We start from the raw sequence: 21,721 nt of genomic DNA on the forward strand, positions 1-21,721 counted from the left end.
ATCTCTACCCCTGCCCACAGCGTGCCAGGAAGCCCTGACTCCTTGATCTCTAAGTGCTGGAGCCATGTTAGAGCCAAAGTCTGTCGTCAGGGTCACAGGGCATGATGTCGAGAAAGGGCTCTTGAGTCAGACCAGGTGGTCTGAGTCCGGGTGCAGACTGCACCGGCTTTGCTACTTGGGGCAAGTTCCCTAACCCCTCTGTGCTTCAGTTTCCTGCCTATAAAGTAAGGGTAATAATAGCACCTGTCAGTCGGGGTGGTTGTGTTGTCATGTTGTGAAGCATTTGGCACGGTGCCTGCCAGCCTACACGTGCCCATAATTGTGAGCCAGTGTGGTTTTCGTTGGTGGATCCTCATTGCTGGGCACAGTGTTGGTTAGCGGCAGAGCCAGGGTGCCATCCCAGGGCCCTGACTCTTGGTCAGCCTGAGTCGGTCTTGGCGTGACTGGGAAAGAGCAGTCACTGGCTGGGTGGCAGCCACATTCACCGGTCAGGTTTCAGGGTGTGGGGAGAACCGATTCTCACTTGGGAATTGGAGCCTTTGACTGCCCCTGTGGATGGAGCTGATGAATAGGTTTTGTTCCCTCACTGAGCTCAAAGAAATAAGAGTAAAGTCCCGGATTTCCGCTCTTTTGATTTTAGTGAAAAAAACAAAATCCCTCAGTGTCTTCTAATTAGCTTGGGGCCATCACCCATGAGCAGCAGGGAGATTCAGGACCAGTTAACTCGTTACCTCCTTACCCAGGGCCGTGGATCTAGGCGAGGCTCTCCAGGCTCCTCCTCCGGGCACCACCTGATGTTTTAGATCTGCCCCGGGCTGCCTCCGGTTTTATTTTCATGGTGTTTTCCTTTTGTTGGCTCACCTTTTTAAATTCGGCCTCTTCCTGTGTAATTATATCCATGAAATCATTACTTGGATGAGCTAGTTCATGCTCTTTTCCTAGCCCACATTAAGTTGAATATTTAACTCTAGAGATGTCTTTAAATGTGCCCGTGAGACCATCTGACATGATCCTAGGTAGCACTTGGTCAGAGCTTGGACTTCTGCGTCAGAACATCTGGGTTTAAATGCCAGCTCCACCCCTTCCTAGCTGTGTCCCCAGGCAAGTGACAAAACCTCCCAGGGACCGATGCCTTGATGGGCTGTGGGAACCTTGGCATCTGATGGAGCATTGAAAAGTGCCGTGGAGAGCCGAACCGCTGTGCAGGCCCCAAGGACAGACGCTGGGCTTCGCTCCTGGTGGGGCAGGTAGAGCAGGGAAGGAAGGGAGGGGGAGAAGAGGGGACAGGGGGGCCAGCCAGACCGCACAAGGGTGACAGTTGAAGGAGAACTGAAGGACGGACAGAGTTGCCCCCTGTTGGATTGGAACTTGTTTGCATTGGTCACTGTAAACCCCTGGGGTGGTTAACTTTACGTGCAACTTAGCTGGGCGATGGGACCCAGATATTTGGTCAAACTTTATTCTAGATGTTTCTATGAAAGTAGTTTTTAGATGAGATTAATGCTGAGGAAAGCAGATTACCCTCTAGAGTGGTGGGCCACAGCCGGTCAGTGGGAAGCCTTAATAGAAGAAAGACTGGCCTCCCCCAAAGAGGGAATCCTGCCAGCAGGCGACCTTTGGATCGGAGCTGTGCCTGTCCCCTGGGTCTCCAGCCCGCAGGCCTACTTGTAGATTTTGGACTTGATCACATGAGCCAATCCCTGAGAGAGAGAGAGAGAGAGAGGGAGGGAGGGGTCACTAATCACTAACATCTTTCACACACAGGTTGGGGGAGGAAAAAAGAATGTCATGTACTCCTTGGCCAGCCACTTCAAGCCTCTGCTTCACGGCCTTGCTCTCTCTTATCTGATAGGTTTTTAAAACCCTCCTTTACCCGCCCTGGCTGGTGCGGCTTGGTTCTTGGGTGTCCTCCCGAGCACTGAAGTGTTGCTGGTTCAATTCCCGGTCAGAGCACGTGCCCAAGTTACAGGCTCAAATGCCAGTGCGGGGCATGTGGGAGACAGCCGACCAATATTTCACTCTCGAACCAATGTCTCTCTCTCTCCCCCCTCTCCCTTCCTCTCTCTCCAAACATTAATAAAAAAACAAAAAACTTCTTAACCTAACTGAGATATTTTTCATTTGGGTACTAGAGTTGTTACATCAACTTTGCCATTGTGGGCTGTCTTCTGTAGAGTATTTTAGGGTTCCTCTTGCGGCCTGTGGTTACAAAATGGCAGGGGAGAGGCAGCCAGGCTTTTGAAGAAAGACTGCTCAGCAACTTAGGAAACTGGTGCAACTTTCCAAGCTCCGCCTGGAAAGGGCTGTTCATTTGAAAAGTTGGCTTCAGCCCTAACTGGTTTGGCTCAGTGGCTAGAGCGTCGGCCCGTGGACTGAAGGGTCCCAGGTTCGATTCCGGTCAAGGGCATGTACCTTGGTTGCGGGCACATCACCAGGAGGGGGTGTGCAGGAGGCAACTGATCGATGTTTCTTTCTCATCGATGTTTCTAACTCTCTATCCCTCTCCCTTCCTCTCTGTAAAAAATCAGTAAAATAAAAGAAAAAGAAAAGTTGACTTCAAGACAGTTTTGCTTGAGGAGAGGGGGAGTCTGCATTTATAGTGGAAAATGTTTGCTTTAGTGCTTGCTGTGGGCTAGATAGGCTAGCAGGCATTTAAAGTGCATTCTTTCATTCGTGCTCACACAGCCCTGCATGGTGAGTGGTAGTTAGTCCCATTCGGCAGAGGAGGAAGTGAGGCCCAGAGGGTTGACTCGAGGCACACCCCTGGTGAGGACTCGAACTGGGATGTGTCTGTGGCCAGATCCCACACCCCAACTTTGCTACCCCATTGCTTCCCCATAGAACTGAAAGGGACCTGCTGGATTTCCTTTCAAGTGAAAATGTCTGGGTCCGTCTAGAACGAATCTGTTCATGGTGGTTCTGTCTATGTCCCCCCCGCCTCTCCCCCCCCACACACACACACCTTTAGCACATGGTTCCATCCTGGTGCTGCCTCCCGGAGCAGGCAGCAGGCAAGGTCCCAGCTGCAGCTACCCCAGAGAATTCCACGTATGTCTCAGGGGCCAGAGCAGGGTCACAGGTCACAGGGCCACTCCTAGCTGCGAGGAGACTAGAAAAGCTGACCACCATGGACCAGGGGAAAGTATCTTCACGACAGACTCTGGGAGTCCCCTTCGTGCGGTGGGGTTAATGAATATCTAATATAGTTCCCGGTGCCCTGATACAATACCATTCCAGCGTGAGCAGGTAAGCCAGTTCCCACACCACGTTTCCGGATGGAGGGCCAGCTGGCCTGCGTCCCAGCGGGATCGGTCAGAGTGGGAAGGCTCTGGAGAGCAGGTCCCGGTGCAGTGTTCACAGGAAGAGGATATTAGCATGGGGGCAGATCAGGAAGGGCTTCCCATGTGAAGAAAGATGTGGTTTCTACACATAAGCTATTAAGGAATCAATGGGGGCCAAAAGGTGGGGGTATTTCATTTAAATTAAAGTGTTATAAAGGTTCCTTGTGCTGGTGAACATGGCTTCATCCGTCATTCAGTCATTCAGCAAACATTTACTGCAGGTTTGTCACACGCCCGGTCCCGACTAGTATAGAGAATTTGGTGATTCATGAGCTATAATTTCCACCCTTGAGCTCACAGCCTAGTGGGAGAGACAAGGAAATCAGTACTATAGAGGTATTTTACCAACGCCACTAAACAGAGCTTGTCGCTGTGGTCTGTGCGAAACGCTGCTGGCCCGGAGTGCAGGAGCAGCCCTGTGGGGTCAGGGCAGGCTCCACAGGGAGAGGTCTACCTTGAGCTGGGCTTAGGAGCTCAAGGTGAGATGGAGGGGTGGGGAGGAGGAGCACTTTCCTGGAAGGAGCACAGAAGCCTGCAGGAGTAGGACTGACGGCAGAAGGCCAGGGTGAGAGGAGGAAGTGGCGAGAAGGGCTGGGCTGGGTCTCCACCCAGCGTCTGGCCGACAGGCGCCTGTGAGGCCCAGGGTAGCTCCGATTCCAGAGTGCAGCAGTCCCGTGGGGAAGCCAGGGCACCACGAGGCTGTCAGTCAGGGGACCTCTGCCGCAGGTGACAGGGACCCAGCCACCACAGGCCGAGCCCACCACCACTCGCGATGCTTGCCTAACAAGAAGTCTGAAGGCGGGTGCTTTCAGGGTAGGTGCGACAGTCAATGATGTCTTTAACATCCAGGCTCTTTCTCTGTCCTTGGCATGTTGTTTTTTTGGTCCGAGCTAGCCACCTCCCAGGCTCACATTCCAGGCACCATGCGCCCATGCTAGCCTCCCACGAAAGGAAGCAAGGAGGGGGGAGAAAAGGCTTCCCCTCCTGGACTGTGCCCTGTGTCCCAGCAGCGCCTCTCAGCAGATGTCCCCTTACTCCCCAGGGATCAGAACCGGCCGCTGGCCCACTTCTGGACCAGGCACCCAGGGTATGAGATCGCTGCTTTGGGCAGTGAGAAGGGACGGCTCTTGGGTAGGCCAGGAAGGCGGCTGCCGCTGTGGGGCTTGGTGTGGTTGCCTGCCTGAGTCCCTCCTTCCAGCCTGAGGTTGGTCTGTCCCTCTGCCTCAGCAGCCACTCCCTTCTCCCCTGGCCGCCTCCCTCCTCCTGGGACCTCCAGCCTCCCTCAGGTCACTCTCCCAGTCCCTCAAGCCCTCCTTCTTCCCACCGCCCTTGTCGATTCATCCTTGATTCATTCACTCAGCCCATGCCTCTCCTCCACCTTCCAGGCCTGGAGCTCATGCTCTGCGCTCACTCCCACGGCACCTCCTGCTGAACCTTCCGGTGCCCTCGCCGGTGCTCACCCTCCTCGCAGCTCCACAGGACCCTGAACTGGCTTCCGTCCTCTCTCTTGTCCATTTTGCTCTGAGAATGCTTATCCAGCTGTTACCCTGACCACCAGGACCACCTCAAGGGCTGGGATTCTCTTCTCCATCTTTGCTCCTCCAGCACCTGGCACAGAACTGGACATACAACAGCAGCTCAGGGAGCATGGGGGAGGGCGGGGAGGGGAACAGATGGCAGGAAGAAGGCATGCAGAAGGCAGATGCCCGAGTGGAGGGGCTAAGAGACACTCGGGCGGAGGCAGATGGAGGGTGGGAAAGTAAACAGAGGGGTGTTACTTAAAGCAAATTCCAAACATCATATTTCATTCATCAGTATTTCAGTGTGTCTCTAAAAGTTACAGAATAGGGTTATTATTTTAATACAAACAAGCCATAACCATAATACTATTATACACTTTTAATACCGATGTGTTTTTAGAGCCTGAAAACAGTCAAGACTAGATGGAAATCTTCACAAAGGGTCACTGTGGGTCCTTTGAGTGATATGAGTAGGTGACTTTTACGCTGGAAAAATGGCATCAGTAAATGTGAAATGACTAAAAAGGAAATGACTGTGCGTGCGCTCGCGGGGCGCCAGTCATCGGAGGGGGCTCTCAGGAGAGGGCCTGTGGGAGCCGCCCAGAGCTGAGCAGCATGCGGCTGTCTTCTCCACCTGGTCAGCCAGCTCCCGGTCTGTCCCTGTCCCCTGGTCAGGGAACTGGTGGGACTAGGTCTGCTTCCCACATGGGCCTTTAAGGCATTCCCTTGCTATTTACAGACCCTATGTCACTGAATCTAAGATATCATGGGGTGTAAAAAGAAAAAGCTGCCAACTGAGCTCTGATAGGTCATCCTTTGTAAGAAACATCCCAGTATCAAGGGGTTCAGGAATGAAAAGGGGGAGCTTGGGGTCAGTGGAACAGAGAGCGCTATCCAGGGTGAGGTGGGGAGGGGACTCAGCATTGACCTGGAGCAGCGAGGCCATCTGGAGGCTCAGCGAGCCCTTTTCCAAACATTGACCGAACCCCTATTCTCTGCCCCACCAGAGAACAGGGCTGGTGAGAGACAGATGTCCCCAAGAGCTCAGCGCCCACCCAAGGCAGAAGAGACATCCTCCAGGCAGAGCAGGGTGAGAGTGTACGAGTTTAGGGCCACACAGGCCCGGGTTTGCCCCCTCACCTCCGGGGCACTGGGCATCACCTGCCCTCCCGCCCCCCACATAAGGTGGGTGAGGACGTGTCTTTGGTGGCCACTCTTTCCTGCTCTCGGCCCAGTCAGGTCATGGTGCCTCGCGGCTATTGGTCACTGCTCCTTCCCTGACATTGTCTGACAAGTCAATGTCCACGAAGCCGACAGCCTTATCTTGGTTTGACAGATGAGAAAAGGGACACTTAGAGGGCTTGGGTCCTTGCCCACGGTCTCCTGAGTGACGACGTGGGGCCAGACTTGTCCCGCTCCAAGCCTGTGCCGCTGCCCCACCTGACTGCGCTTGCCACGGTGCCAGGCGGTGCTGGGAGGCGGTGTCTGACCAGGCCCAGCATGGGGAGGACAGGCTACTGAGCAGACAGACGGGCCGCCAGTCCTAGACAACGTGCGGCATAGCGGCTGGTGGAGGCTTGCGGGGCCTGGCCTCCTCCGGAGCTGGGACAAGAGCGGAACTACTACCAGGGCTTTCGAAGGTTGCCACCGACGGCTCAGAGGTCAGAAGTCAGCTGTCACTCTCTGGGAACTCGTCACCATTGTCCGTGTTCCTTATTCCCCCTTCTTAAGATAGCTAGCTGAGTCCTAACCGGTTTGGCTCAGTGGATAGAGCGTCGGCCTGCGGACTGAAGGGTCCCAGGTTCGATTCCAGTCAAGGGCATGTACCTTGGTTGTGGGCACATCCCTAGTAGGGGGTGTGCAGAAGGCAGCTGATGGATGTTTCTCTCTCATCGATGTTTCTAACTCTCTATCCCTCTCCCTTCCTCTCTGTAAAAAAGTCAATAAAATATATATTTTTTAAAAAGAAAAAAAAATAGCTAGCTGGGTTACTTTTGTGGTTAAACACAGAAACAAAACAAATATCCCCAGGTTCCTGTGGGTTTAAATTTCTGCCCTTAATGGAACACACCAACTCATGGAATCTTCATTCAGGAAGTCTCCCCAGTCCTGTCCACTCCCAGACCTGAAGGGAAGGAGGAAGGTGCGTGTGGTGGAAGGGCCGGGCCTGATCTGGGCACCCCCTCGTCTGCTGAAATTGTTCAGATGGGCCTGTCTCTCTCCTCTTCCTCTGCCCTTCCTGTTTAGTCTGCCTGAAACTCCCCTTTTTCTCCCTCCCGCCCAAAACCACTCCATCCTCTGAATGGCTCTGCCCAGTGCTGGCACTGAGGACTAAAGAGTTTGTTTGTTTTTTAAATATATTTTATTAATTTTTTACAGAGAGGAAGGGAGAGGGATAGAGAGTTAGAAACATCGATGAGAGAGAAACATCGATCAGCTGCCTCCTGCACACCCCCCTACTGGGGATGTGCCCGCAACCAAGGTACATTGCCCTTGACCGGAATCGAACCTGGGATCTTTCAGTCTGCAGGCTGACACTCTATCCACTGAGCCAAACCGGTTAGGGTGAGGACTAAAGAGTTTGCCAGCTGTGCTCAGACTCGTGCTCGAGGTCCCTCTGCACCCACCTTGATTCCTCAGGATGGCATCCTGACAGATATCCCAGCTGCCCCCGTAACCCCTTCTAAACCCATGCCCTCTCCCCCGGGAGAAGAAGGGTGTCCATCATGTTCAGGGGTCTCTGGGGTCTTAAGGGATCTGATAGAGGAGCTACTTTCAGGCTTGCTGGTGGAGCCAGGGGTCCGGGAGGAGGAGCAGGTGCCTGCGTGGTCCAGGGAGCCCTCTGGGACAGCAGAGCTCCCGACCCCTGAGCGAGACGGGCCAGTGGCACCCGTGGCCGCTCCTCCCTGACCACCTGGCACAGCCGTGCACCTCCGTTTCCTCGTCAGTTGGTGGAGGCGGTAACGTGCACCTTACACGTGTGAGGATCAGTCACACTTACGGAAGCAGCTGCCTGTGCTGGGTGTTGCGCAGTGTATGGACACAATCACTTTCAAGTCTCAGAAAGTTTAGTGTGGGCAGCAGGGAGAATGGACGGGAGGAGCGAGGCAGGAGGAGCTGAGGCAGTGGTCCGAGCGCAGCGGGTGGAGGCCGGCTGGGCAGTGGAGGAGGGCGGGTGAGGAGATGGGAGGATGGGAGTCGGAGCTGGATGTGCCAGTCAGAGTAGTCCAGGAGTCGGGTGACTAATCCTTCCGGCCTGTGGCGGGTCCTGAGACGTGGCTTCTGAGGGGGCAGGTTCTGCATGGTGATTAGCCACTGCCCCCTAACCCCAGAGTAGGTCCGCCCTCTGCTCAGAGGGGCTTGTCCATCCTTGGTTCTTCCCATTAGCTCAGTAAGTGTGTGAGTCCCCAAGGGTGGAGAGTGTGACGCAAAGAAGCCACACTCCACAAAATGGTAGGGTGAACAAGTCCATCTCTCAACCCTTTTAAAGGCGGCCCTTCCTCATCCCTCCCCCAGCCATAATCCAGGGAATACAGCAACCCCTCCCTGCCGCTGGGTCCCTACCTGGATGCCTCAGCTGCCCGGCATGCCCTGGGCCGTCCTGGCATCCATCTGGTGGCTGCGGGGCCCAAGGTAGGACTCAGGGTGGAATGAAGTCAGGCCAGTTTGAAAACCGAAGTCACAGAAGCCACAGTTACAGGGAGCTGGCTGTGCTGGCCCAGCCCAGGGATTGCCCTACAGGATGGGATGGGCCTGCCTGCCTGGCTGGAACAGGGCCTTCCCAGTCACGGAGACAGGCCTGGGCGCAGAGCCCCAGCCTCTCTGGGCGCCGTAGGGTTGAGCCATGTCCATCTGGTCCGCCATTGCATCCCCAGCGCGTGAGCAGGCCTGACGCTTCCCAGCTGTGCAGCCCCCCGAGTCTGTCTGTCCCTGTGAACAGGGTGATGCGCGCCTCCCTTGCAGGACGGTTGTGCCATCACATCACGTTCCACGTGCCCGTCATCGAGCACTCCTGGAAGGCGAGAGCTGGCTGACAGTGCGGGGCCAGCGGGCTGACAGTGCGGGGCCAGCGGGCTGACAGTGCGGGGCCAGCGGGCTGACAGTGCGGGGCCAGCGGGCTGACAGTGCGGGGCCAGCGGGCTGACAGTGCGGGGCCAGCTGACAGTGCGGGGCCAGCGGGCTGACAGTGCGGGGCCAGCGGGCTGACAGTGCGGGGCCAGCGGGCTGACAGTGCGGGGCCAGCGGGCTGACAGTGCGGGGCCAGCGGGCACGTGAGCCCGGCGGGGTGTGAGCACTCACGCCCGGAGCCAGGGTCTGGAAGCCAGGGAGACGGCCCTGGTGCCTGAACCTTAAAGCGCGGATGAAGTCCTGTTTTGTCACACACTTACATATGGTAGAAGTGCATGTGTGTGCCTGACGTACCAGCCAGGGGCACGTGCGTGATGGAATGTGGCCTGAAAAAGGCAGCAGACAAAACGTCCCTGCGCGCTGTGGTGGAACGTATTTAAAGACTGCGCTGAGTGAGAAGAATCTAGAGGGGTGGCGTGTTCGAGCGGAGGGACAGCACTTCGCTTCTTAAAGAACACGTGTGAGTGTCCTCCCATCAGCGTTCCTGTGATGGACACCAGGCGAAATAGTTTATTTATAAAAACAAAACACTCTATATTGCCCTGGCCAGTGTGGCTCAGTTGGTTGAGCATCATCCCCTGCACCAAAAGGTCACTGGTTCAATACCTGGTCAGGACACTTGCCCAGGTTGTGGGCTCGATCCCCAATGGGGGGCATGCAGGAGGCAGCTGATAGATGTTTCTCCCTCCCTTTCTCTCTCTAAAATTAACAAAAACATTATTTTTAAAAAAAAACAAAAACCTCCATATTGTCACATGAAAACAAGCACTCTGAAGCCAGCGCTGCTGGATTCGAGCACCTGCTCACCCGTTCAGTGCTCTGAGCCACGGCTTCTCAGCCGTCACAGGACAGCGCTCTCCCAGTCCAGTGTGGCTTCTAATAAGAATTAAGTGACAAAATGGGACAATGTAGGTGGCATAGCTTACACAGCGCCTGGCCCATCTTAGGTTCCCAGAAAGCATCCACTGTCCTCCCTCCTCTCCTCTCTTCCCGCCCTACCCCCATCACCACACCACACCCCACCGTTTGAGTTTATCATCTGGGACCCCACACGCCTTGTGACTTGTGCTTTCCTCTCCTCAGAGAAAGCTACCGATGGCTCCCTGCAGAGCGAGGACTGGGCCCTCAACATGGAGATCTGCGACATCATCAACGAGACGGAAGAAGGGTAAGCTGGGGCACAGGCGGGACCGCCAGCTGCAGTCAGCGTCGACCCTGCCGCACCCGCCTCCGGCCCGAGAGCCCCCACCCCATCCCACCACCTCTGTGCGCAAAGGCAGAGCCCTGTGTGCCCCTCGGGGGCCAGGAGGGCTGCAGAGGTCGTCTGAGCCCCACCCCGGGCAGGAACATGCATTTTGGAGCCACGGTCCTGTCAACCCTCTCGGCAGATGGGTGAGAGGCCCGGAGACGCCGGGTGTGCGGCTGGCCCGTGGCCCCGGATGCTCTCGCCCATTAACAAAAAATAATGTTTTTGTTAATTTGAGAGAGAGAGAAAGGGAGAGGGAGGGAGGGGGAGAGAGAAACCTAAATCAGCTGCCTCCCGCCCATGCAGCCTCTCAGCAGCACCCCAGCCGGGCAGGTCTTCCTAAGACGTCACCTGCGCAGCGTCTTCCCAGGACAGGGCCAGCTGGCAGCTCAGATGAGGAGGCGCCCCCGGACCTCTGTGCGTTCTGTGGGCTGGCGTGTGTCAGGGACGCCGGCTTTCTCAGCGAGCAAGAAATGAAAAAGACTTTCATTTCCTTAACGTGTGAAACCGCAGGGAGGCTCGGGATCACGGGGAGGGCAGTGAGGTGACGCAGAGCTGAGCTAGCCGTGGCCGAGCGTTTTCGGTGTGCGGGCCACGGTGTCCTGCTCAGCGCCCAGGAGCCCCGCAGAGCTTGCACTACGGGGTGGGGGGGCACCACGGGGCTGGCTCCTGGTCTCTGACTCGCCGGCACTGACCAGCTGTGGACCTGGGCAGGTCACTTTAACTCTTTCCAGTCCTTCTAGCCATAAGCCCAAGGCCCTGAGGGGAGCAGAGGGGGGATCCTGTGTTCACTTTCCTCAGAAAATCCAGGAAGGGTGGGGAGCGGTGTGCTGAGCACCCAGCAGGAAGGGCAGCCAGGCGCGGCCTCTGTTGTGGAAAATGAGGGTCAGCAGTTGGAGCAGGATCTCGTTTCCCTCTCCTTCCTTCACGGGGAGTCCAGTGGTCCTGTGAGCGGTCCTGTGAGCGGTCCTCAGCCTGGCCGCGCTGTGTGATAGAGGGGCAGGCGGGGAGCGGGCAGGGGCACCCAGCTCGGAGCCCAAGAGAGGCTGTGGGCGACTGCATCGGGCAGTCAAGACCAGTCGGGAGAGCTGACATCACGGCGGGGTCCTTGCAGACTGAGAAGGGCTCAGATGCGCACCCTCAGGTGCGTGCTGTCGACTTGAGCACCTGTGTTCCAGGCTCTGCACGAGGCCTGGGGACCCAGCAGGGAGCAAAGCGGGCGTGACCCTCGCCTCCCTGAGCTTGGCATCTAAACTTCAGTCTCTTGCCCACTCCTCCTTGGGCAGTGGCCTCCTTGTCATCCACTCTGGGCTCCTAGCAGAGTACTGGGCACACAGTAGGCCCGCAGCTAGGGCACGCACACCAGAACTTCTGATCTCAGTGCCATGCCCTTTCTCTGGACCACTCTGTGAGAAGTGGGGACAGGTCCCTTCGGAGCTGAGGTGGCCACAGGTGAGCGCCCGCCAGGAGCGGACACCAGCTTCCCCCAAGGAGGAGCCTGAGGCGAGGAGCTGCGCCTGGGTATTGGGTTGCAAATTGCCTCACGCTTTTGGGATGGGCCCCACCACCCGAGGGTCCTCTGTCACAGCCTGACAGGCCTGCACGCTCAGCCCCTCATGGAATTCGCTCCCAGGAAGGCTCTCCTGCCGCCTCCTCTCCTGTTGGGTGACCCTGACTTGCCCCGAACTGGTCAGCACTGAGAGGCAGACAGACGCCTGGTCAGACAGCAGGACAGGCCCGCACAGCCACTTGCCCATGCTCCCACAGCCTCTGCAGCGTGCTGGGCCCTGGGGAGACGGGCGTCAAGGAGGATGCCGGCCCTGCCCTCTAGGAGGCCTCTAGCCGCGGCCCCGTCAGTGCCGCGTGGCCGTGCACGCAGGGAGGTGGAGGACGGGGACAGCATTGTAGCTCTGGAGTTGGGGGCCACAAAGGCTTTTAGGGGGAAGAGTGGTCGGTCTGGGCAGTATATCGATGTCACCTGTTCAGGGCTGAGGGGCAGGGAGCAGGGATGAGGCATGGGGGTGGCAGTCAATTACAGATGGGACAGGGAGAGCTGCCACCAAGGTCTTCAGGCGCCCTCTGCACGGAGGTGCGCCCACCCTCCTACCGTGTCTCAGCCCCTCCCTTCGCCCTCCCCGCACTCAGGGGGCCCATCTTTCCTGCCTCCCACCCCAGGGCCCTGGTCCAGGCTCTTGCTTCTACCTCACCCACTACCCTGCTCCCCACAGCAGGCTCCCTCTCGTCCTTCTCACTCAGCTGTAGTGCCACCTCCTCGGAGAATACTTCCTGACCCCTCCCACACGCACTCACTCTACCACGGGACCCGCTCATTGCCCGCCTGCACAGGCTCCACAGAACATGTGACCTTCTGTGGAGCAGGGCCGCGTGGTCTTGTTCACCAGTGTGTCCCCAGCACCAGCGGGAGGGGAAGGATGGACGGGCAGAGGAGCTGGCAGGACGGGCATTAGGACTCTGCCTGCAGCCACGGGTTCTTCAGTCTGCACCACAAGCCCCTGGGGCGTGGTGAGCACCCACATCCCCCCAGCGTTTGGTTCAGGGGTTGAGAGTGGGGTCCAAGGTTCTGCGTTTTTAACCAACTCCCACATGCCCCCCCACTCAGGAGGTTTGGGGACCACACACTGAGAGTCATTGCCACGGATACTGGTGATCTACCCGAGGACTCTGGGGGGCGGGTGGTGTGATGTGATTAGAGCCTGGACACACAGGAAACAGACAGGAACAGGGAGGCAGTTCACAGGAGCCGTCCCGTCTCCAGAGCCCCTGATCTCAGGCCCCTGCCTCAGCCCATCCCTCCTTTTTTCCTCTGTCCAGTCCCAAAGATGCCTTTCGAGCAATAAAGAAGAGAATCACGGGGAATAAGAACTTCCACGAGGTGATGCTGGCTCTCACGGTAAGTGCCCCATTTGGCTGTCTGGCCATGGCCGGACCAGGGTGCACTGGGGTTGCCTCCCCGGGCCCAGCAGGACTCCTAGCCACCGGGGGCCCCTCTTCCAAGAGCTGGGAAGGAAGGGTCCTGGGCAAAGTGCTGTCCTGACTACACTGCTGGCGGGCACAGAGTGGCAGGAGAGGCCATTGGGGGGAAGTTCTCTCCAAGCTACTGGCTGGTGAGCGAGCAGGCACACGGAGGCCCCGCCCTCCGAACCAGCCGTGGAGAGCCCAGGCCAGAGGGCCTGCGGGTGAGCCCACACTTCGGGGCAGGAAGCCTGGCAGGCACAGGTGGGTGCTGATTGGCGCTTGGACGACCCACCTGAAAAACGAACATACAACAAATGCCCCCAACAGGACGAGCCAGGCATGAGTGGGCATCCTGGCCGTCGGGGCGGGTTTGCTGGGAGTGGGGCTGCGAGCTCTGTGCCAGCCTCCGCCACAGCAGCCTCATATCCAGGTGAATCCCCTCCGCCAAAAAGTAAAGGCAGCTGCTGCCATGAATAGGAAGACACTTGGAGGGAAGCTCGCCACCTTTCCCCGCCACAGGGTCACCACCTGACAGAAAGTCCTCTCTGCTTTCCACCTGGAGAGCCACCTCCTCCAGGCTGTACTCCGCTCAGAAAGAGCCTAGGACAGGGTTCTGTGGGTACCGAGGCCACTTAGCGAAGGGCCTCTGGCCAGCACACCGCCCTCTGCCCACCCAGTAAGCCAGCCCGGATCCCACATCGTCCCTGCTTCCCCGAGTGCCGGTCTCACCTCAGGAAGCCCCGTGCACTCTGGGACATAAGCAGGGTCGGGGGTGGGGGCCCTGGGTGCTCCCCTCCTCTGACAGGTGCTCACGGGCACCTCCCGGCCTCCAGGTCTTGGAAACCTGTGTCAAGAACTGTGGGCACCGCTTCCACGTGCTGGTGGCCAGCCAGGACTTCGTGGAGGGCGTGCTGGTGAGGACCATCCTGCCCAAGAACAACCCACCCACCATCGTGCACGACAAGGTGCTCAACCTCATCCAGGTGAGTGCTGGCGGGCCGGGCGGCGCGGGGCGGGGAGAAAGGTGCCACCTGGGCTGTCTGTTGATCGGACATTCAGAGTGTGGGGAGACTTGTCAGCATTGAGCCTTGCTGTGGAGTGGGGTGTCGGAGTGATGTAAAAGGACCGGCAACTCAGGGACAGAATTGCTGTTCCCTGGGACAGGGTCGGTGAGCTTAAAAGGGCTTTACCTGCCATGTCCCTTTGCCCCCTCAGTCCTGGGCCGACGCGTTCCGCAGCTCGCCCGACCTGACTGGTGTCGTCGCCGTCTACGAGGACCTGCGGCGCAAGGGCCTGGAGTTCCCAATGACTGACCTAGACATGCTGTCGCCCATCCACACACCCCAGCGGGTGAGGAGACTCGGGGACAGTGGGGAGGGGAGGCAGGAGCAGTCACCAGCTGGTTTCTGCAGCTGCTTTCTGGGGCCCCTGCGGGCCTCACTGATCCAGTCGTTTGCCCTCTAGACCGTGTTCAGCTCAGAGACACCGTCCGGACAGAATTCTGCGGGCACTGACGCCTCTCATCGGGGGGATCCCAGCCAGCACGCGGCTCCTGTGTCCACCCCAGCTGTACTCCCCAGCGACACACCCATAACGCCAACCCCTGAGCAGGTACACGAGCCGGGGTCAGAGCCACGAGGGGCCCGGTGGAGGCCGCCTCCTCACGTGTCAGGGAAGACCCCTGTCGGAATGAAAGTGACTGTGGGGCCTCTGCTGGCCCTCACAGCAACCCCACGGGCGCCTGTTATTCCTCCTGCTTGGAAGAGGAGGCTCAGAGAGAGAAATTCCCTCGCCTCGAGCCACACGGCTCAGCAGAGACAGAGCTGGGGTTCGAGCTCAGGTCTGGCTGGCTGCAGGCCGGCTCTGTCCTGTGCGTCAGCCAGCCTCCAGCTGTGTTCTGGGTAGAGCCCTTCGGGCAGCACCAGGGAGAGGAAGTGCCTGCAGGGACCCCTTCGCCCACAGCAGCTCCGCTGTCCTTGTGTGGTTTGCTTATGTGCTCAGTGACATTTGAGCAGAGGTTCTGGCTAAAAGCAGTTTAAAACATCCACACAAATAATCCTGAAAACCCCTTTCATTGCCTCCTGCTGCTTCCCGTGAAACCCCGAGAAGAGGGGGCATAGTGTAAGGTTCCCCGGGGCAGGCCAGGGCCTGGGAGAGCTTGGAAAGAGCACCCTCCTCAGACTAGGGGTCACATGGCTTAGTCGGCCTCTGTCCCTCAGCGTGTTCCTCCTAAAACTGGAGGCGAGGTGCCCCCTAACCCCCGTCAGCCAGGATCAGTCTGTGGGGGGGCTGACGCTGCTCTCCCTGCGAGTGACGTCCACTGCCAGGCTAGCGTTCTCTGGGTGCTTGGTCATCGGCTGCAGGGGTGTGGGTCAGGGCCTTGCACTGTCGGGGTGCCCCTGGGAGGCGTTCTGCAGACTTCAGACCCATCATGTCAGCCAAGTGTAAAAGCTTAGTGGCGGTGAGAAAGGCACAGGTATGTGATGGAACAGAAGTGGAACTTGACTTTCCAAAGTGCACCAGCTGGTCTCTGGTGCAGTAAGGTCTCTAAACCAGCTCACCAGACAGCCCTGCAGCCCCAACCTGCTTGAAGAGAAACTTGTGTACTTTGATATCATAAAATCACCTCCCAGAGTTACAAATATTATTAGTAAAGTTTTCCTAACTGGACAGATCATTCAAGGTACAGAAAAACTGTAACAAGGGTTGTAAAATGTATCTACCAGGTTATGATTGTAAAGCAGTTTGCCTGAGGCCTAGCAGCTGCGTGGATGAAGACTGACTACGTCTAGTGCAGAAGGTTCCCGCCAAACAAAACGGGGCTGTCTGTGTAACTTCAGAGCCCGGGTCTCCTGGGACTCATTAAGTCTTCGTCGCCCAGTGATGTAACTCAGGCTCGTAATTGGGTCCCACGTGCCCTGCACTCGCTGGATTTGTGAGCGGTGGTTTTTCCGCTCACTTACACCAAGAGCGCTCATTGAAGAGGCCGGATGTAGCAAACGTTTTCCGGGTTAGGAAGGTGACAGTGAACCGTGTGAATGCCCTGCCTGTGTCTGAACACTGCGCCTTCATCTGTGGTAAAGATAGGTGCCTCGTAAGACGGTGGTCAAGTTTGTGTTTCTTTTTAAATATTTTTATTGATTTCAGAGAGGAAGGGAAAGGGAGAGATAGATAGAAACATCAATGATGAGCGAGAATCATTGATTGGCGGCCTCCTGCTCAACGCTCACTGGGGACCAAGCCTGCAACCCAGGCATGTGCCCTGACCAGGAATCAAACCATTGACCTCCTGGTTCATAGGTCAATGCTCAACCACTGAGCCACGCTGGCAGGGCATGGTGGTCAAGTTTGATTAGCAATATACGTTGTGCGCTGAGGCACTTAATCGGTGTTGGTAAAAGGTAGCTGCTGTCACAGGCATCCTAAATTTACATGGTGACATTCAGATTCTGAAATCCACTCAGTCACCTGATTTAAAATGAATGAGCGTTTCCCAAGGTGTAAGCCACTTAATACGAGACCCACGAAGTGTTCCATGATCAAAGGGGCTTCAGCCAGATTAATTTTGGAGCTTCCAGGCTGGTCTCTGGCCACCCGTGGTGTGCACTGTGCTCACAAGGAGACCTGGCCCCTGCAGAGCCCCCGGCATCAGATGGGGCTGCTCTCTGCCCCCTCACCCAGGTAAAGGGACTGCAGCCTGATTACCACGATCCCCCAGCCAAGATCTCTGGCCCTTTGATCACTGAGAACCTGCTCATGTCCCTGTAACAAGTGCTAAGTCTGTCTCGTACTCCAAGGTGGGGGGGCGGGATGGTACTGGGACTCATCTCAGAAGAGCCTGGGACACAGAAGCACAAACAGACCAGGAGCAAGACAGAAAGCCTAGGAGAGGAGAGGGAGAATCCATTCCCCGAGAGGGAAGCGGCCGCTGACTCTCCTCTCTGGGAGAATGCCCTTCGGGCCTCGTTAGCTGCCCTTGGGCCCAGGAGCTCTGGAGCTCCAGCCGGGCTCTGAGGTGCATCCGCCCTCCGCTTCTTTCCTTTCGGCCTCTCCCTGCACCAGGCTCCCCAGTTTGGAGATGATAAAGGTTGGCAGATCCTCTGTGAGGGGGGCCTGAGGGGCTGGGGGAAAGCCCACTCTTAGGCAGGGCTGCGGCTGGGAGCTGAGTGAGGGTGCTGGAGGCCAGCTCCTCTGGGTACCACACCCGGCTGGTGGCGCCAGGCTCAGTCCCTGTGGGCGGCATCGGCTTCGGGCCCCTGGCCTCTCTCACTGGGGCGACGGTGTGTTTCAGATCGGGAAGCTGCGCAGCGAGCTGGAGATGGTGAGTGGGAACGTGAGGGTGATGTCGGAGATGCTGACGGAGCTGGTGCCCACCCAGGCAGAGCCCGCAGACCTGGAGCTGCTACAGGTGAGCCTGCATCCGCCCCCATGTGACTTCGTGCTCATGTGACCGCACACATTCCCTCCCCACCCACACTAGTTCCCATGCTTGCTCTGAACCCCTTCATCACCACAGGAGATGTTAACACCAGGGACTTGGGACTCCATCAGATTGGAATTCAGAATAGCCCCTCTGCCTCAGTTTCCTCATCTGTAAGACTGCTCTAACAATAGCCTTCATGGTACAAGTTTGGCATGAGACAAGGCTTTGCCCACTGTGCCTGGTCCGGAGTAAGCTACGGATAAATGGTATTGAGAAAAAGCTGGCAGGCGAGATTTCCACCTTTCAGATGACGAGCATGGCAGGCAGGCGTGAGAGAGCAGCTGGTGTCGGGCTGAGGCAGGTGGGAGCTGTGGGTCTTCCCTCCTGTGGGTCAGGAGATGTTCCCGCAGTCACATCCCCAGCTGGTGAGGGATGAGGGTCGGGCACTGAAGCAGGAGGAGCTGGGTTTGGGGAGAGGCACCTTCCCCGGGAAGGTCAGTTCATAGAGGTACCGAGAAAGCTGGGGGACCCCAAGGCCCAGGAGCCACAGAACCCATGAGGGGATGATGGGGTGCTTGGTGTGATGGTCTCATTTTGGTCTGTCTCCTGCTCAGCCGCACGCTCCCGAGGGCAGGGCTGACCTGAGCTGACCTGGTGTCCCTGCCCTGGGTCCTCCCTTGGCGGGGAGCGGGGTGGGGAAGAGGGCGTCTCAGAGTTGAAAGGACATGTAACTCTGAAGACCACACGAGGGCTATGAGAGAGGCGGGAGGGAGCTAGGAAGCGCAGGGCTGCTGTAGTGCAGTTAATTTTGTGTGTCCCGAGCCCGGGCTGTGGGAGGGAGTGATGGCTGGAGCAGGCGGGCGAGGTGCCCCAGGGACCTCGAGCACTTCCATGTGCCAGGCTCTGATGTGGACACTTGATACACATTCACTTACTTAATCTTCACCCTCTCCCATGAGGTAGGGGCTCTTGTCCCCATTTTCCAGGTCAGCAAACTGAGGTGGAGGGGTCAAGGGATGTGCCCAGGGTCCCACGGCTGGTAAGCAGCAGAGCTGGGATTGGCACCCAGGGCAGACAAGGAAGTAGGAACAAAGCCATAAGTGCTCTTGGTCGTGGAAGGAAGCGAGGGGAGGCCCACCGGATGTTGAAAGTCACTCGAAAGGCAGATAAGGAAATCCCAGGAGAAGGCCTGACCTAGGAGGGGGCGGATTAAAAGGGTCCAGAAAGATCCAAAATTAGTATTGGGCAGCGTTAGTCTCAGTGATGCCTCCAGGAGAAAAGGGCTGGTGTGGCTGGAGCGTCATCCCATACACGGAGTGGTGGTGGATTCGATTTCCTAGCAGGGCACATACTTGGGTTTGGGGTTTGATCCCTGGTCGGGGTGTGTACTGGAGGCAACTAATCGATATTTCTCTCTCACATCAATGCTTCTCTCTCTCTCTCTCTCTCTCTCTCTCTCTCTCTCTCTCTGCCCTCTAACCTCCCCCCTCTTCCCCTTCCTTCCTCTCTAAAAATCAATAAAAAGCATATCTTCGGGTGAAAAAAAATTAATTAAAAAAAAGCCGAACTTTATTTTTTTAAAAGTGCCCGTCAGTGACATGACGACTAAATCCAATGTGGGATCTGGAACAAGAAAGGGGCCTTAGTAGAAAAGTGGGAAAACTGAACAAAGCCTGCAGTTTAGCTAATAGCGTTGTAGCAGTGTTAACGTCGTGGTTCGGACAAATGCCAGGCTAAAGAGAAGTTGAGTGAAGGGTTACAGAAACTCTGTACTGTCTTGGCAACTCTTCTATAAATCTAGCATTATTTCTAATTAAAAGTATTTAAAAAATTAGAATAATGAGGCAAAAATTTAAAATTTGGGTTTATGAATAATAGGTAGAGTCATCTGGTTTATTTATTTAAATATATTTTTATTGATTTCAAAGAAGGAGGGAGAGGAAGAGAGATTTAGAAACATCAATGATGAGAGGGAATCACCGATTGGCTGCCTCCTGCACGCCCCGCAATGGGGACCGAGCCCACAACCCAGGCATGTGCCCTTAACTGGAATCAAACCCGGGACCCTTCAGTCCGCAGGCCAACGCTCTATCCACTAAACCAAACTGGCTAGGGCTTATTTATATTTTTAATATATATTTTTATTGATTTCAGAGAGGAAGGAGAGAGAGAGAGAGAGAGAAACATCAATGATGAGAGAGTCATTTAGTGACTGCCTCCTGCACACCCCACACTGGGGATCAAGCCTGCAATCCAGGAATGTGCCCTGACCAGGAATCGAAACGTGACCTCCTGGTTCATAAGTTGACACTCAACCACTGAGCCACACCGGCCAGGCCATCTAGTTTAACCTTTTGCACTCGGATGTCGAGTGTGACTCGACACGGTTAGCATTAAAATAAAGGAATCGAGAAAAAAGCAAGCGAGTGCAAAGGGTTAATTTTTATTTTTTTAGATATATATATTTTTTTATTTCAGAGAGGAAGGGAGAAAGAGATAGAAACATCAATGATGAGAGAGAATCATTGATCTGCTGCCTCCTGCATGCCCCCTATTGGGGATCGAGCCCGTAACCCAGACGTGTGCCCTTAACTGGAATCAAACCCGGAACCCTTCAGTCCGCAGGCCGACGCTTTATCTACTGAGCCAAACCAGCGAAGCCCCTCTAGTCTATTTTTTATGTTTTGGCTACCAAAAATACCCCCAGTACACCCAGAGAAGCTGCAGTTTGTTCAGCCGGGCCACCTGGCAGCTCTGTCCTTCAACTAAGCAAAGATGGCGACAGCCTGCATGGAGCCAGCTTGTTGGTGACTGTGAGCGTGGAGCACAGGAGTGGAATTCAGAGGCTCGTTTGTGGAGCCCCTGAGGCTGCTCTGTGGAGCTCCAGTCCGGTGTGGAGTCCGCTCTGCTCTCCGAGGTCACCGGGGCCAGAGCCCTTCCAGGAGAGATGGCCTCGCTCTGGTCCGGTGCCCATGCTTGTCCCACTTGCTTCCGCGGCAGGAGCTCAACCGGACGTGCCGAGCCATGCAGCAGCGGGTGCTGGAGCTCATCCCCCGGATCGCCAACGAGCAGCTGACGGAGGAGCTGCTCATCGTCAACGACAATCTCAACAACGTGTTCTTGCGCCACGAACGGTACCCCTCCCCCAGCCTTGCAGCTGCCCCCCCTTCCCCTCCCGCCCACCCTGTACCCTGGTCTCCCCACACAGCTGGCCTCTCATCTCCTCTCAAACACCAGGCTGGCCACCCAGGGCATGTATCCTCAGCTGTCTTCTTCCAGCGTGGGCAGCATGCCCCGCCTTCCACCACCTCTCCTCTCCTCGCCAGTTAGCCCTGCCCCATGTCCCTGCGTCCAGCCCCTGGAGAGGGCAGCGGTGGTGGCTGAGTGCGTGGGCCCGCAGCCAGGCAGGCTGATCTCTCCTTGCTCACTCCACCGTTGCCTGGCTCTGGGACCTCGGACCACTTACTGGACTTAATTAGGGCTCTTTGACTGCAAGTACACACAGCGTTTCCGGCTGACTTAGAAAAGGAGTTGATTGGATGAATAGCCTCTATTAAATGCATAGCTTGTAGAGTCCAAAGGAGAGTGAAGAGCGAGGCCTCCCAACAGAGCAGGAGGGACAGACAGATCCTAGGGCGGCTCAGGGGTCTCTGGGCAGAACCTCCTAGACCAGAGGTCGCCAACCTTTCGGACCTCGCGGACCACCAGTTGGTGACCGCTGTCCTAGACCATGTCCCCAGGTGTCACCATCAGTAAGTGGGTCCAGATGCTCCTCACCTTGTGTCATTCAGGTCCCTGAGAGAAACTGGCTCAGCTTTGCTGTGCCCACTGGTTGGGGGAGAGGAGGGCCCCTTACGGCCGTCCCACCAGGATCACGGGAAATGGGGAAAGAGCAGGCCTGGCATTTGCCTGGTGGTACTTTCCGTTCACAACACTCACGCTGTGTCTGCTTGATCCTCACATCTGGAGGCAGGTTCCACTCTCACCCCCTTTTTAACAGACAAGGAGGCAAGTTCAGAAGTGATGTAATGTACCCATGGTCACGCCGTTAACAAGGGGCAGGGCCAGGACTCGAACAGACCCCAGA

General features: G+C 56.7%; 1 protein-coding gene across 4 annotated transcripts in view; it reads left to right on the top strand.

Annotated features, from left to right (window-relative positions):
* TOM1 (target of myb1 membrane trafficking protein) overlaps positions 1-21,721 on the top strand; it is a 37,960-nt gene that overhangs the window by 5,038 nt on the left and 11,201 nt on the right. For all 4 annotated transcript variants that reach the window (XM_054719466.1, XM_028150124.2, XM_028150125.2 and 1 more), the window contains exons 2-8: positions 10,073-10,157; positions 13,068-13,146; positions 14,045-14,194; positions 14,427-14,561; positions 14,676-14,822; positions 17,503-17,619; positions 20,635-20,768. In XM_054719466.1, coding sequence (XP_054575441.1) covers positions 10,073-10,157; positions 13,068-13,146; positions 14,045-14,194; positions 14,427-14,561; positions 14,676-14,822; positions 17,503-17,619; positions 20,635-20,768 — 847 coding nt within the window. The remainder of the gene's footprint in view (positions 1-10,072; positions 10,158-13,067; positions 13,147-14,044; positions 14,195-14,426; positions 14,562-14,675; positions 14,823-17,502; positions 17,620-20,634; positions 20,769-21,721) is intronic.

The sequence above is a fragment of the Eptesicus fuscus genome, chromosome 7 (assembly GCF_027574615.1).
Source record: "Eptesicus fuscus isolate TK198812 chromosome 7, DD_ASM_mEF_20220401, whole genome shotgun sequence".
Classification (NCBI taxonomy): Eukaryota; Metazoa; Chordata; class Mammalia; order Chiroptera; family Vespertilionidae; genus Eptesicus; species Eptesicus fuscus.